This window comes from Lygodium microphyllum, chromosome 1 (assembly GCF_053477565.2).
Source record: "Lygodium microphyllum isolate KBCC chromosome 1, Lygodium_microphyllum_v1.1.10, whole genome shotgun sequence".
NCBI classification, from domain to species: domain Eukaryota; kingdom Viridiplantae; phylum Streptophyta; class Polypodiopsida; order Schizaeales; family Lygodiaceae; genus Lygodium; species Lygodium microphyllum.
The window spans coordinates 90,784,354-90,801,301 of NC_141135.1; the positions used below are offsets into that span (position 1 = coordinate 90,784,354).

A 16,948-nucleotide genomic window follows, 5' to 3' on the forward strand; every position below is an offset into this window, starting at 1 on the left:
TACTTATCCCTATGAACAACATATACATTAGCCGATGAGTGGCCAAATCTCCATTTATGGTCGCCCCTTGGCAACCCATCATGGCACCCTTGGTCCAATGCCTTGGTTTCTTTGGGGTGGGACCTTTCAAGTACAAAACAGGATGGAGATCTAACTTACCATCTTGAGCACACATTTTTAGCCTTGGGAGAGTATGTTGAGCCAATTAAATTAGTGTTTGCACTAATCCTAATTACCATGTGTTAATCCCTAGTTAGCTCTTCTTAAAACAACCCCAAACGCATCAATTACTTATGACGAAAAACAAATGGCTTTATTTTTTAGTATACTCTCAGAGCTATTCCCAGCATCCCCAACACCTCTCTCAGCTCACCTCATCCATGGTCCCCAAGACATAAAGAGGCCATATCAGAATTCATTCATTCATCTGAGTTCTCTACATCTTAAGTTCCATAAACACCGTGTTTATTGTACACTTTGTGTTTCTTTATCTGTGCTTGAACATTTCTTTACAACCATAGCTCTGCTTGGACCCAATAACCAATGTCCTCGGCCAAGTAAAAAGACAATTAAGAGCAGTCAGTTCACAAGTATGGTGGATACCAAAAGAGAGATGCATGATTACTACCATGGACCAACCTGCTCAGCATGCTAGAATGTACAATGTGTATTGGTCAAATGCTACACAACAAGGCCAATGAATGTACAATGTGTATTGGTCAAATGCCACACAACAAGGCCAATGAATGAAAATATTGAGTTCTAAAAGTTTTACAGTCTTCATTAATCTAAAAATCCACCCTGGTTAACCCAACTCCTACTAACACTAGTGGCCATTAATTGTCCCCACTCCAGAACAGAGGTTGCACACTATAAACTGTCCTACCTGGAACAACAGTGTCCCATTTAGTGCAAGTGTTCCTAGCTGACATCAATGTGCTTCCATGAGCTAATACTGCCCATCATCCCTCAGGCATCTAGAGACCTCCAGTCACACACATGAACTATCATCTGCAGCTTTCAAATGTTTGATATAAAAATGCAACACCAGAAAGTAAGAGAGAGAGCGTAGAAAAGAGACAAGTGTGCCAGTAGCTGTAGTAACAATTTCGTTGTCACTGTTCTTGAAGCCTTCTTTAGATAATTGACCTTTTCCCATATCTACTTATCTATATAAACAGGAACCTCAGCTGACATTCTAAGTATCATTGAGACATCAAGGCACATATACACAACGTTGCGCTCCTCTTTGCATAAATAAACACCTCGATACTACCAACTCAAAATCAAAAAATCTCAGCAAAGTGATTGGCATGCAGACATAATACATATGGATTCCTCTCTGTCTTGCACCTCAATAAAATGGTTGGTGGATTAAAGAGATGGATGTGTTATGTACTTCTTCCATCTCTTCTTTTTCTTTTGTCTTGTGTGAAAACAAGGAGCACAAGTGTTGGACTTTCTACAAGGATACGAATTTGGTTGGTAAAATCTTGTGATGTTATTGTTCCTGGAGGATTCAGAGTCGCTGTCCTACTGGACCAAACTGGAGTGCAGACCAGAAATTGTCATATCTGATGTTCTACCAACTAGGAGTCTGGTCCTTGTTGATGGTGGAGATTTGAAAGCCTCTATGCGGAATCAAGAACTACCCATCCTGTATGGACTGGCCACCCATTGGTGGAAGAATATGCCTAACCTGTACATTGAGACTGCACAAGGGCACGCTGCAACCTGCAATTCCTGGGTGTACCTCCTAGTTGGTGGTGGACATTTGAATACCTCTATATGGGAATCCAGAAGAATTGCCCACTCCCAACAGACTGGCCAGCTAGTGGTGGAAGAATGTGCCTACCATGTACACTGAGACCGCAGAATGACAACTTGCAACTTGCAGCTCCGGAACGTTAACTTACAGTCAAGGGTGCCCCCTGTACCGTGCAACATGGCAACAATAATAATGAAAGCATCTATGTACCTCGACCCATGTTGCACAAGAGCTGACAAGAATGGAGAACAACAATCAGATGGTTAAAAGGAAAGATACTCTATGGGGTAATAGAGAGGAACTGGGCACTGTTAATGGACTGGTCAACCATTGGCTGAAGAATGTCCCTATTATATACATTAAGATGGGGAAAGATGCAGAACAGCAAGTGCTACTTGCTCTCAGGTGTTGACTTGATGGGGAAAGATGTCCCCTGTACCATGCAACTTGCAACAACAATTATGGATGTGTAGTCATGTTACAGGAAAGCTTAAAAGTATACGAAACAGCAATCCGTTGGTTATCCACACAGAATGAAAACACACTATTAATAGTCCACATCAAACATAATCAGTAGGAAAGAACAGAGCCGAAGACAGGTAATGTTGTAGACATGCTTGCATTATATTAAATATAAACAGGCACATTAAAAGACTCCCGCAAGTGCAAATGATAAGGAGAAGCATTCAGTACATATGCCCTAGTAGGTGATTATTCTTTTTTAATTGTATGCATGAAAAGGAAGAAGGAAAAGGTGGGCAGAAACGTGCAATCATATTTAGTAAGCAAGCTTGCCTCAGTTGAAGTTAAATGCTGATTGGCTGAATTGACGAATGCTGACCAAGGTTTCTTGTGACACCTGTGTTGAGACCTATAACTTCATCAAATTTTTTTTAAAAGAAAAAATGTGATTGCCATCTTAACAACAGAATCCTCAATATCAAGGTTCAGCACGTAACCTCTCAACCAGAGAATCAAGATCTGGATCCAGTTCGATTTTATACTTCTTGAGATATGCTTGCAAGTCACTCGTTCCAAGTACCTGCAAGGCACTAAAAAATTAACATCGGCTGAATTGCACTAACTTTTGCAATGAAAGCTCTTTCACAACCAAGATAAACCTTGTTAAGCAAAAATCAATGACCCATTTTGTGAATAATAGAAACACTACATAGCAGATTAAAGGAGATTGAGAATTTGACCTCTGTGATCTTTAATAGCTGGTCTGCATTATCTCGTCCAAAAAAGAAGGGCTCTTCACGGAATATCTAGCCAGAGAATGAATTTAATTTTGTTGCATACATACGGGCAGCTTTTTGGCTAAAGATATGCATTGACTTACCATGCCTGCAAACATGCAGCCCAGGCTCCACATATCCAATGAATAGTCGTAATCTTGCAAATCTATAAGTAGTTCTGGACCTTTGAAACACCTGTCACAACAAAAAGTAAACCTTAAGATTTTCTAGTTTCAATTGTACTCATTTCTAGCTGCATTCAAGGCATTACAAAACCACTCTGAAGCAACCCTATAACTTGAAGAGTGACAAAATCTCAAATTTACAGTGACAGCATCAAGATTGAATAGCTCACCTTGATGCCACTCTGACATTGTATTCCATATTAGGATGGTAAAATTCAGCAAGACCCCAATCAATAAGCCGTAACTTCCGTTGTGCATGATCAATCATGACATTTTGGGGCTTAATATCACGATGCATGATTCCATGTGAATGGCTGAAATCAAGAGCCTTGCAACCAATGCACCCCATTTTTATAAGCATTGTCACTTCCCAAAAAGACCACATATGGTTTAATTCTTTTGAAAATCCTTAAGAGAAGTGCACATATGAGCATTATGGACACAAACATCGGACAACAATGAGAGGTTAAACACATCAGAACAGGTGAGACTAATAGACTCCCTACTTACAGGGCCCTCATCCAGATGACAGTAAACCAAACACCAGAAGATTCCTCAATCAATTTGCATTCCATACACAACTTCCAATGTCTGATCAAGACGTTATGAAGATGCAGGCAGACTAGATGCTGAAAACTAATGTTTTTAAATCTTTTCGAAGGCATATATTTATGTTTATCTGAAAATGGCCAAAGATACTGAAACCTATTTTCCAAAAACTAGAACTCCTTAAGCATGTGCTAAAGAAAGGACCTTTTTTGAAACTAATCAGTTCCTAAAAGCTGTGATAGATATCAAAATGACAAGGAGAAACAAATTGTAATCACCCAGTCACCATATCCCTTCTATGCCCCAACGCAAAAAGCTAGATGTCTAACCAATTTTCTTTTCTTTTTAAACAGATCAATAGAAGCCATGGAATGGTGTCCTTACTAGCAAGTTCGCCCTTCTCTGAAGAGTGCTTATCCAAGGACATGTATCGATTGATGTTGGCCGCCACCCAAGCCTCAAGGAGCCTCTGAACAAATCAGGTGCCACCGAGGCTTGGCAAGATGAGATGGCCTAATTGGCTGCTGACGAGGAAGGGATGAAGTGGGAGGTGGAATGGTCTGCACCAAAGCATGCTCCAAATGTGTATCTGATGGAGCCACATAGGACTGATCATATTCATGATCACAAGCTTGTAAGCCTCCACCTCCTCATCCATGACAGGGCCCACTCTAAGGCATGAAAGAACCAAACTCAATCTCATCACCTATATGCTGGTTGCAATCTTTGAAACCATTGAGTTCTTTAACCACAAGTGCTGCATGTAGGTGGGCCCCCTTTGTACAGGAAGTCTATGTCACCATTGTCATTGTTGCCACAACTATGGCCTGCTGCTTCTTATGACCTCTTCAGACTTGGACAGAGTGAAAGCAGGTACATCCTTTTGAAGCATAATGTGTGAAGTGCACAATTTTGGCAAATTCTTTGAAAATTTATGGTAATCTTGAAAGTATGAAATGATTCAGGAAGCTTTTGCAGGATATGCATAACACAATCACCATCACTGAAAGTCTTACCAACCTTCTCGAGCTGACCAATCAAATCAATTGGTTGTTGGACTCTCTCTCTACCTCCATGCCTAGAAAATAGGACAATTGACCGAGGTCAATAATGTCAAATATTGAACAGAGTTGTGCCTTTATATTTGCAATGGTTGCAGAATTTGAGCCCGTGATCAAAAGATCATCGACATATAGCAAAGTACACCTGACCCCTCCAAAGTGGTTTCAATATACAAGTTCGGGTCACAAGGGGTAGAATGAAAGCCATGAGTCCTAAGAAACGCATCCATCCTTTGAACCATGAATGGTGCTTGCTTAAGCCCGTAAAGAGCTTTCCACAAGCAAAAGACCTTATCTTTATAATTTGAAAGAGAAAACCCAAAAGGTTTCTCCATGTAGACTTCCTCCTCCAAATAACCATTCAAGCACTTTTGGCATCCATCTAATAGATTGGCTAGCTATGGTAAGTAGCTAGAGCAACCAACGGATGGAAAGATATCAACCACACTTGGTGCAAAGGTCTCTTCATAGTTAATACCTTGCTTCTGTCGAAACCCTTGTACCACAAGCAAACCTTATACTTACCCAAACTTCCATCAACTTTCATTTTTATGTGAAAGATCCACTTAGTCCCAATGATCTTCTTGTGGCCCTACATGATCCACCAAAATCCAAGTTCCATTCCAGTCAATGCTCTCAAGCTACTTTTCCACGGCCCCTTGCCATTTGGGATACTATAATGCCTCTTGTCGACTATTCGGCTCAGAATGCACAATGTAATCTACAAAACACAAATGAGACAATGAATGCAAGCCTCGCAAATCTTCTAGATCCCTCTGGGATAGAATCCAGACAAGGGATCCTCGAATCCCACATGGTTTGCTAGTACCAATGACTTAACCTTGGGAGGGGGCCTCAAACTTGAAGTCTTTGCGGGCTGGTCATGAGCAAGTAGTAGACGGGGCGTAAATGGCACTATCCTAGATAATGTGGGCTAAGGAAGCAGCTCAAAAGCAAGTGTAAGGGGCTGCACAATATCCCTCTCATCAAAGACAAAATCTCCTCTAGTGATGCCAAGAAGCTTGGTATGTTATCCGTTGAGATTCACCTTCCATGAAGGATCATATTGCATCCCTTAGCAAGAGGATATCATCCGAACATACGGCTATGATACTCATTACCCATTTCCCATCTCTAAAGCACGATGTCTACTATGCCAACTTACTCAACTCTAGAGTTCGAGATACCATTCTTTGGGAGGAAGCAACTCACAACCAAGTGTAAGGGGCTGCACAATATCCCTCTCATCAAAGACAAAATCTCCTCTAGTGATGCCAAGAAGCTTGGTATGTTATCCGTTGAGATTCACCTTCCATGAAGGATCATATTGCATCCCCTAAGAGCAACAGGATATCATCCGAACATACGGCTATGATACTCATTACCCATTTCCCATCTCTAAAGCATGATGTCTACTATGCCAACTTACTAAACACTGACAAATAAAATGTCTAAAATGTCTCTGTGCCCGCTTGCTAAACCACAAGTCCAAACTCAACCATGAGCTGACTAATCTGGCAACACCTTCTCTCAGATCATGGGTGATTTGATACAACACAAAATACAATTATAAGTTCGCATCATAGTACATACAACAATGTCCACTAGAGTAGAGCCATGGATACCCAAGTAGTGGGTGCAAAGGCCACCACCAAGGTGCCTTAGAGAGAACCTGATGTCGATGTCAATGGTACTAGCTCTTGAAGACAGAGAAGATCGTAGCAACTCTCAATGTCTGTCATCAAAGCCACTGAAGTAGCACATGTGACCATCCTATCACCAATGCCACAACACATAAATGACCATGGATTCCCCGTCTTTGGCCAGACCGACAAAGTGTCCCCTCATGTGAGCTCTAGATGAAAGCCACCCACTCTCTGTCAAGTAACCAGCCCATCATGAACCTGAATGTCAATCCTAGCTCCAGGATTTGTACCTGCCAAACTTTGATCGATCGGTTAGGCATATCCCTCTCTGGATCCTATGAATCTATATAGAAATATAGATGAGGTGTGATTCCTCCATCTCACCACCCTCTCACACTCCCTCTCTAGCACTGGAGAGTCGTGAGGAATGACCACATCACCACCACTAGAAAGCAGCTAAGGAAGGGGCCACTAAGCCCTTCCCATGACCCGAAGAAGAGGATCCCTTCCGCGCCTTGGACTTCGCCTCGGCCATAGGATCGGAATCAAATTCTGAGGTAGATGATGACTTGTCGGAGGAGTTCACATCCCGCTTCGTCTTCTGCTCCTTTTTCTTCCTAGAAGCCGCTAACTCTTTGTAGTCCTTCCTTAAATGACCTTGCTTGCCACATTGGTAACACTCGTGGTAACACTGGGCCTTCGACTTCTTTGTCTTCAAACCCCTCGCTGAAGCTGCAAAAGCATCATTGGAATCTCCATGTAGCGTATCATCAGTGGAGGTACACAGAGGAGCCATATGTGGGGGATTTAGAAAAGAAGTAGAGAAAAGAACGGATTTGGAGAGGGAACACAACCAAACCGCGAGCACAAACTACAAAAAACCAAGAGTTCACATACAATATAACCCAAAATCTGATCAAAATAAGACAAAAGCTACTGTAAAAAATCAAAAAAGCAATTAAAAACTGACAGAAACAGCAAAAACGCCCTGAGAATGTAAGCGCCCAGCCAGGAGGAGATGCAGAGGCACCAAAACGTAGGCTAAAACACATTCACACGCTGTACAGATGCTAACGTCAACAAAAAACGCAGACAAAACAGGTCGCCTGCTTGGAGCAGCAGCTGCCTGATTAGTAGGAGTGAAAACAGTCCTGAAATCAGCAAGAAAACACAGCGGAAACACAAATTCTGAAATCTGATACAATGTCAGAAGTGGTGCAGCAATGGAAGCATAAACATGTGCCGAAACAAACTGCTGAACACAAGACAAAAGAAAAGAAAGAGATAACACAATACAGATGAGAACTCAGATGTATGCTCGGAAAATGGAATCCATATACCAAGACATGAGACATTACAGACAAAATGTGAGTCACCGACTATGGAGACAGTGGCACCTGCTCCCTCTCCCCAAACACTATCAAGTGATGAATGAATGGTGGAGGAGGGAGCCAGACAATATATAGGACAAATAAATGCCTAAAATACGATTGGTCGGCCAGCATTAAATGCTGAGCGAATGGCTGCAAAAAATGCCCAAACCTTAATAAAGACTGACAAATAAAATGTCTAAAATGTCTCTATGCCAGCCTGCTGAACCACAAGTCCAAACTCAACCATGAGCTAACTAATCTGCTAACACAAGGATGGTACCAAGGATTTAAAGGTTACACTTGGCATGACGACAAAATCTATCTTTGGTCATCTCTTTGACGTTGCGAGCACTACTCTTGCTTCTTCCTCAATCGAAAAAGCTATGTTCAAAAATGCTCTAAACACAGAAAACACAAAACCAATCGTACAACAAAGCACAAACTGATAACACAAAACACAGTTAGGGTTAGGCTAACTCAGAGACAATAAACACAATGAATAATGAAGTGAATGACTACTAAATATACAATGTTCATGCACCAAACACACTATCCAATGAATACTAAACTTCGAACTCTCGAATCTCTGGGATCAAAGCAAAGGTTATGAGCTGAAGAGTGTATCATACTCCGAAACGGATCCCGAAACACAAAAAGGAAACCTCCATGCGTCGAACACCAACAAATGCGGCCAAAGAGGCTTAATCAAATGTAATCAAGCAGTGAGGAGAGAGAAAGACCAAAAATGTAAATACTGATGAGAGAGAAAAATTGGGCAACAGCTGAAAACAATAAACAACTATGCAAGAAGTATAGGCAACAACTGAAGGAGAGAGAAACTCAACAAATGCAAGAATTGGATTATAGCCACAATATCTGACTAATGGCAATAGATTCAAATGATGACATCAGTAGCAAACGCAATGTTCAGAGTGCAAGCAACTGCTCCAAGATACCAAGCGACAACTCCTAGTGTCAAAAGTGGTAAAACAATGGAAGCATAGAACTTACCTACTAGCATTTACTGCTGGCCAATTGGCATAAAATGCCACACAAATATCACTAAAATAATGCATAAAATACGGACTAAAATACCCAACTCATCTAGCATGCATAGACTCACATATGAGCTAACAATCTTGCTAACACTCTCTCTCAAATTATGGGTGATCTGGTACAATATAATGATACAATGATAAAGGCTAATCGTAGTCAATACAACAAAGAACCACCAGAGTTAAACCATGGATACCCAAGTAGTGGGTAATCAAGCCACCACCAAGGTGCCTTAAAGAGAACCTAATGTCAATATTGACCGTGCCACCTCTTGAAAATAGAGAAGAGTCATAACACATCTCTGTGTCCGTCAACAATGTCTTGCATTAGCATACAAGAACATCCTATCCAAAATACCTCTGAACATATATAACCACGGATTCCTCGCCTTTAGCCAAGACTGCCAAAGTGTCCACTCGTGTGAGCTCAAACTAGGAGCCACTCCCACTCTCTGTCAAATAACCAGCTCATCATGAACCTAGATGTCAATCCCAACTCGAGGATTTGAATCTGTCAAACTTCAATTGATGCGTCAAGAACATTCCTCTCTGGAACCTATGCATCAATATATCTCTATAAATAAGGCTCGACTACCCCATGTCACCACCCTTTTACACTCCCTCTCTAGCACTGAAGAGTTGTGAGACATGACCGCATCACCTAGACTAGAAAGCAATAGAGGAAGGGGCAGTCAAGCCCTTCTCTTGGTGTAACGAAGTGGATCCCTACCGCGCCTTGGACTTTCCCTTGGCCGAAGGATCGAAGTCGAAGTTTGAGGAAGAGTGTGACTCGTCGAAGCAGGCTGCATCCTGCTTCTTCTTATTCTCTTCCTCCTTTCATGAGGCTGCTTAGTCCTTGCAATCCTTCCGTAACTGTCCCTTCTTACCACAGCCATAACACTAGGCCTTCGACTTTGCCTTTTTGTCACCCCTCTCGAAAGCTATAAAGGCCTCACTAAAATCTCCATAATGAGACAAACGCAAAGATGCCTCATGCTCAAGTACCATCAAGTACATATGTGAAAAGCTCATAGATGTAAATGAGGTTTGCGTTTGCAAGGCATTGGCCACTCCAAACTCTAAGGGAAGCTTATAGAGTACCATTCTCACAAGGTATGCCTCTGGGAGGGCAGACTGCATATGTCAAAGCTAGTCTTATACCTATGTAGCATAGACCAAAAACGATTGAATGGTGTCATTCGGCTCAAACTTCATCTGTTGAAGCTATCCATAAAGGGTTACAGCACACATCTGTAGGGCCCGATTAGGCACGGAAATCAAACAGACTGTCTCAATGTGCAGGGAGAAACAAAGAGTCAAAGAGAGCAGAGTAGAGAGTGAGCACGTTTTCAGATACAATGACGAGAGTGTACCTTTAGGCTTTTAAATAGATGCATATGTGTAAGTACAAGTGCTAAGGGTGCGTTCACACCCGAGCACTTTTAAAGGCACGAGACCTTTATTCCCAACAACCTCCCACCTAAAGGCAATGTGCCTGAAGAGGAGAAAAGAATCAGCTAAGTCTAGGTATGTACAAAGCTGAAATACATATATCTATCCAACTCCCATCATCTGTCGACAATGAGCAAATCGCTCTGCCGAAAGACCCTTCGTGAGAAGGTCTACAAGGTTAACATCTGTATGCACTTTGACAAGCTCAATGCTTTTGCTATCAAGTACATCTATAATGAAGTGGTATTTCACCTGTATGTGCTTTGTCTTTGCATGAAAGATAGGATTCCATACTAGCATGATAGCACTCTAACTATCACAATGGAGAACAAGTAACTCTCTGATGCAAAGCTCTCCCACCACACGTGAAAGCCATAAAGCCTCCTTGCATGCCTCAGTGGCAGTTGCATACTCTGCTTCTATAGTAGACAATGCAACACACTTTTAGAGATTGCTTCTCCTATGAAAGTAAACACATACCCAGAAGTGGACTTCCTACAGTCCGCATGACCAGCATAGTCTACATCCATAAAGCCGACAACAGATGCCTTCTACTTTCCAAAGCACATGCACAACTCCTTTGTACCTTTGAGGTATCTCATAATACATTTCACTACATCCCAATGCTTCTTGCCAGTGGTTGCCATATCTCTGCTAACCACTCTCTCTACAAAGGCAATGTCAGGACGTGTAGCAACCATAGCATACATCAAACTGCCAATAACTAAAGCATATGGTATCTTGGTCACTTTAGCCTTCTCATCATCAGATGTAGGACTGTCCTCTGCGCTAAGTTTCACATATGGAGGCAATGGAACCCCAATTGTTTTCCCCCCCTCCATATTGAAACACTGCAAAACTTTGGAGACATACTTCTGCTAAGATAGATAGAGTAAGCCTTTCGATCTATCTCTGAGTATTCGCATGCCAAGAATGTGATTTACATCACCAAGATCCTTCATATCAAAGCTGCCATGAAGACTTTGCTTCAATGAATCCAAGGCATGAGTATCCCTGCCAATAATCAGCATGTCATTAACATACAAAACCAAGATAATCAAGCTGCCATCTGCTGCCTTCTTGGTGTACAAGCAGTGATCCACTTGACTTCTATGAAAGCCTTTGGACTGCATGAATGTATCAAACTTATGATACCATTCTCTTAGTGCTTGTTTTAGCCCATACAAACTCCTTTGAGTTTACATACCATTTTTTCCTTCCCTTGTCAACAAGCCCTTCATGCTACTGCATATATATGTCTTCATGCAGATCACCATGTAAAAAATGTAGTCTTTACATCCATCTATATGAGCTCCATATCCTCAATTGCAACCAAGCCCAAAGTGGTTCTCAATGTAGTCATCTTGACTACAAGAGAAAAAATCTCATCAAAGTCAATTCCATGCTCCTGCTTGTACCCCTTTGCAACCAATCTTGCTTTGTGCTTTGGTGAGAAACCAGAAGTGATCTTTATCTTGTAAACCCATTTGCATGGAAAGATTTTTTACCCTTTAGGCAATTGTACCAAGTGCCAAGTGTCATTTTTTTCAAGAGATTCCATCTCTGACATCATAGCTTTCTACCATTTCTTGCTGTCTTGTCTATTCATTGCTTTCGTGAAGCAAGACAGCTCACCACAGTCTGTTAACATGACATAATCAGCCACATTAATTGCACCAAGAACAAACCTGTCAGGTTGTCCAGTGGCTCTAGACGATCTCCAAACCCAATGGTCATTGTTTGCTGGCTGTTCCTCCAAATTTCCATTTTCAACATGCTGTCCTGGCATTTCAGCCTGCGAATCAGCATTAACAGCTTGCTGTCTTGGCTGTTCCGCACATGTAAAGACTCATTTTCATGGGCAATAGCTGGCTGATCATTTCCTGCATTTACAGGTTCATTTACAGCAAGTATTTGCTGCTGTACAGCGGGTACGTTTTGCTGTCCAAAAGGTATTTCTTCCCGGAATACAACCCTACGGACCTCCTCAGTCTTTTCGGCCTATCTGTGCATGCGATCTTCCCGGAAGATAATGGCATTGCTGCATACTACTTTCCTTTTCTTAATATCCCACAATCTATACCCCATTTCACCCTCGTCACCATATCCTAGGAAAATGCATTTACAGGACTATGGCTCAAGTTTGTTGTGTATTTCTTTACCAATGTGCACAAAAGCCTCGTAGCAAAACACTTTCAGATGAGCATATGAAGGTGGCTTGCCCGATCATGCTTCTTGGGAAACTCCCCCCCCCCCAAAGACCTGTTTGGTGACCAATTAATTAAGTGAACGGCTGTCATAACAGCCTCTGCCCAAAAACCATGGGGTAATGCAGCATGAGACAGCACTGTACGGACCTTATCCTGTATGGTCCGATTCATAAGCTCTGCAACTTCATTTTGGGGTGGATTATGAGGTGCAATGAGCTTCCTCTTTATCCCTTTGCTGTCACAAAATGCCTTTAAAGACCTTGGACACATATTCCCCACCATTGTCAAAGCGAAGACACTTATATGTCTTATCTATTTGATTTTCAGCCAATGCCAAGAATTTTTTAAACTTATCAAGCACTTAATCCTTGCTACGAATGGGATAAGCCCATACCTTCCATGTAGCATCATCGACAAAGGTGACAAAATATTTCTTTCCTCCTAAAGATAATCCTGGCATTTGACATACATCCGAATGTACTAACTCTAGAGGAGAAGATTTCAAAGAAAGAGACTTTTTGTGAGACGTCTGTGCATGTTTGTCATAAATACAATGATCACAATGCTCAAAATCAGCATAACGAAGACAAGGCAAGTAACCCAAACAAGAAAGCACTTTCATTCCTGTTTGACTCATGTGTCCCAACCGGCCATGCACAAAGAAACGCTTGGCTGCTCAATCACGTCAACAACATGGTTACGCACACTAGATACATGAAGTGGATACAAAGTATCACTCTTGCAACCTCTCGCAATAAACCTAGATCCCTTATAGATCTTTAATTTTCCATCACCAAAGGTGGTATGAAAACCATCATCATCTAGCTGCCCTATGCTAATCAAGCTCTTCTTAAGCTAAGGTACATGCCGTACATGCTGAAGTGTAAAGACAGAGCCATGCTGAAACTGTAACTGCACACTGCCAATACCTGCAATCTCACATGCATAGTTGTCCCCAAGATGGACAACACCATATCGATCCCCTGTATAGACGGAAAACCACTCACGATGAGGGGTGACATGAAAGGAAGCACCTGAATCAAGAATTCAGGTATGCATGTCATCATCTGTATCTGCAAGTAAAGCATGTGCACCAAAGTGTGAAGAGACAAAGAGTACATCACTCCCATTGTCACTGTCATGAGTGACTACATTCACCTCTTCAATTTTTACACTGCTCGTCTTAGGCTGACTGTCCTTCTTCTCTTCCTTGCTATCATTTGTCTTCTTGCCTTTTCCTTTCTCTTTCTTCCATTTGTAGCAATCACGTTTAAAGTGACCCTTCTTGCCACAATGATGGCATTCAATATCTTTGCCACGTGATTTATTGCATCCCTTGCCATCATATTTGCCGTTTTGTTGTGATCTGCCCCTAGTATGCAAAGCACTGGAAGACTTGCTCGATGCATTGTTCTGCCGATTCATCTCTTCCATAAGCAGAGCACTCTCTACATCAACATACAAAAGGATTACATTAGAATTGCTCATAGCAGTCCTGAATGTATCCCAACTCTCTCGTAGAGTGCAAAGCAAGAAAGTAGCCTTAAATTCATCATCAATCATAAATTTCAAGGCAACCAGCTGGCTGAAAATGGAGTTAAACTCACTCAAGTGAGTAGACATTGCTGTACCTTCTTTCATACGCAAATCCATAAGCTTTTTCAGCCAATACACTTTACTCGCAGCGCTCTTCTGTGCATACAGTTCTTCCAATCTAGCCCATATAGCATATGCAGAATCCAAACCTTTAATGTTGAAGAGCAAGGCATCAGAAATCGATAGATCTATGGTTGAGCATGCAAGCTCATTCAACTCATCCCAATTGTCCTGACCCATGTCCACAAGCTTTGCCCCTTTAGTTTTGATCGGCTTTGCCTACTTCTTTTGTAACAGGATATTGTAGCACTGTTTTTGCCACACTGCAAAATTATGTGCACCTTCAAGATTCTTTATATCCATCAAATTACTGCTGTCATTGCTGCCAGCCATGGTTGTCAACTCAAAAGTGACCAAAAAACCAGCAAATGCAGGCCCAAATTGTCACCCAGGTGACCAAGGTACAAACAAGTGCCAATCAGCAATAAATGACCACGCAGAAGTACAGAATTCAGATCTGTAATTCAGTTTTCAGAAGCACCAAACCAAGTGCTACAGCATTATCCAACTGATTACAGCTGTTTGAAAATGTATGTACATCACTTTACATGAGAAATCCCAAAATTTCAGCTGCAATTTCTGTTGTACATGTAACCACGGGCATAAAATTTGACACGAACGGTCAAAAGCCCCAAAATTTTGTGCTCGCAATCGTCAAACATACATCTACATTTCCTCTCTCATGCATAGGACTATCCAATTTTGCCAAAATAAAGCAATTTCAGCAAAACCCCCAAATTTAGCCAAGTGTTGAGGTCCAAATTGCGCAGAATTCAACTTGCATGTACATAAAATGACCAAATGCAGCACAAATTTTGCCCAAATCGCAAAAGCCCCAAATTGCACGGGGTCCAATGTGCCTCAATGTCGAGAAATTGGGTCAATTTCAGGCCAATATGTGCATGTACATGAAAAGCCCCAAATGTCGAGGACAAAGTGTCACAAATTCCTGCAATTTCTGCGACAAATATCACTGTTGCATCTTGCACGCATGAAATCTGGACAAATCCCTAAATTTTCCAAGTCCTGCGTGCACTAATTTAAGTGAAATTGAAAGAATATCACTAAAAATGTGAAAAGCCCCAAAATTTCCAAGCAGATGTGCACCGACTTTGCAATTTCTGAGTCAGATTGTCCACTTCTGTGTTGAGATCCACAGGTTCGAGAAAAGCCCCAAATTTCCGAGCGAATTTTGCACAGATCTGAAGTCTTGTGCTTACGTGCGCGAAACCCCGTCAGTGGGTGAAGCAATTTTCAAAGAGAAAAGAGTTGAATTTTAGGAAAGAAAAAAAAAAATCTGACGGGTCAACGGACCCGTCAGCCATGCGATTTGACACATGCCCGCTGGACACGGCGCCTGTTCGTCGTCCTGTGACCTCGTCGTTGTTGGCATGGCCTCTCGCCTGCATGCCCTCCTTCCGTGACACCTGGTCGTTGGCGTGTTCTCTTGCCCAAATGCTCTCCGTCAGTGGCACCTGGTCGTTGTTCCATGTCGCGTCACTTGTCGCGCAGCTCGACTAGTCACGCAGCATCAGCCTCTCAATTGTCAACTCTACAGCCCGTCGCACGCTTGGTCCACGCCTGTCACAGAGTCACTGCTTGCAACTTACACCTGTGACTCTCCTGCTCGCCTTTGAGCTCTCGCTCAGCCTGACGACCGTCTGCAGCACCTTACACTCTGATACCAGTTTGAAGGAATCAATTAGGCATGGAGATCGAGACAGACAGTCGTTACACAAAGTGAGAGAGACAGGGAGAGTGCGAGAGAGCAGAGTGTAGAGTGAACACGTTTTTTAGGTACAATGACGAATGTACTACTTTAGGTTTTAGATAGATATATGTATGAAAGTACAATGTGCCTATAGGTGTGTTCACACCCGTACACATATAAAAGGCACGATGGCCCTTTATTCCCAACAATTCCTGTAGCTTATTGTCAGACGGCTCTAAGAAGACCATAAAAGCCAGAGGAAAAGCAATCAGAAGAAATGAGCACGAGCGATCCTTTCACCTCCCAGCCTTGCCTAGTTTATTGCTAGCCAGACCCATCGTGATCCGATTGCCAGCCGTCAAACCTTGGTGAGTCCTACTATTCTTGGACTCTCTTTGGTTCTAGGCTCCCCTAAAACCCGTTCGGGCGCCCAAGAGCCCGGACGGTCATCCTCGTGCATGTTCCCCTTGATTTACCTTAATGTCACATTAAATGTCACATTAATGTTTGTGACCTTAATGTCACATTAAATATCACTTTAATGTCACATTTCCTTCCCCTTAAGAATCGGTTTCGTCCTTAAAAACGATACTTGGAAGGTCTAACTGTAAATTGGGAAACCTTTTCTTTAAAGTACTTACTCGCTCCCAGGTTGAGCTTTCTTCTGAACAATTTTTCCACTTAACCAAACATTCTTGATAAATAGTATTCCTTGTTCGTCTATTACAAACATTTAATATTCTTTTTGGTTCATGTGGATTAGATTGGTCATTTAATAGCTCCTCAATATCATCATTTAAGATTAGATTATCCAAATCACCCAGCTTCTTCCTTAATTTACTTACATGAAAAACTGGATGTATTTTACTACCAGCAGGTAGTTGAAGCTTGTAAGCCAATTCTCCCACCTTTTTAAGTATTATGAAAGGACCACAATACCTAGGTGAAAGCTTTGGACATTGTCCCTTTTTCATAGTTTTAGTTTGTTCAGGCACCTTAAGATAGACAAATTCTCCTTTTTCAAAGGAGATGTCTCTTCGGTGA

The 16,948-nt window shown here is 41.9% G+C and overlaps 1 protein-coding gene across 4 annotated transcripts in view; it reads right to left on the minus strand.

Moving 5' to 3' along the window:
* The window catches only part of LOC148041394 (casein kinase II subunit alpha-like), a 78,319-nt gene that overhangs the window by 29,295 nt on the left and 32,076 nt on the right, over nucleotides 1-16,948 (minus strand). For all 4 annotated transcript variants that reach the window (XM_087679153.1, XM_087679158.1, XM_087679165.1 and 1 more), the window contains 5 exons: nucleotides 3,362-3,519; nucleotides 3,111-3,201; nucleotides 2,971-3,036; nucleotides 2,728-2,810; nucleotides 2,564-2,627 (listed from right to left, as the gene is read on the minus strand). In XM_087679153.1, the coding sequence (XP_087535279.1) occupies nucleotides 2,564-2,627; nucleotides 2,728-2,810; nucleotides 2,971-3,036; nucleotides 3,111-3,201; nucleotides 3,362-3,519 (462 nt within the window). The remainder of the gene's footprint in view (nucleotides 1-2,563; nucleotides 2,628-2,727; nucleotides 2,811-2,970; nucleotides 3,037-3,110; nucleotides 3,202-3,361; nucleotides 3,520-16,948) is intronic.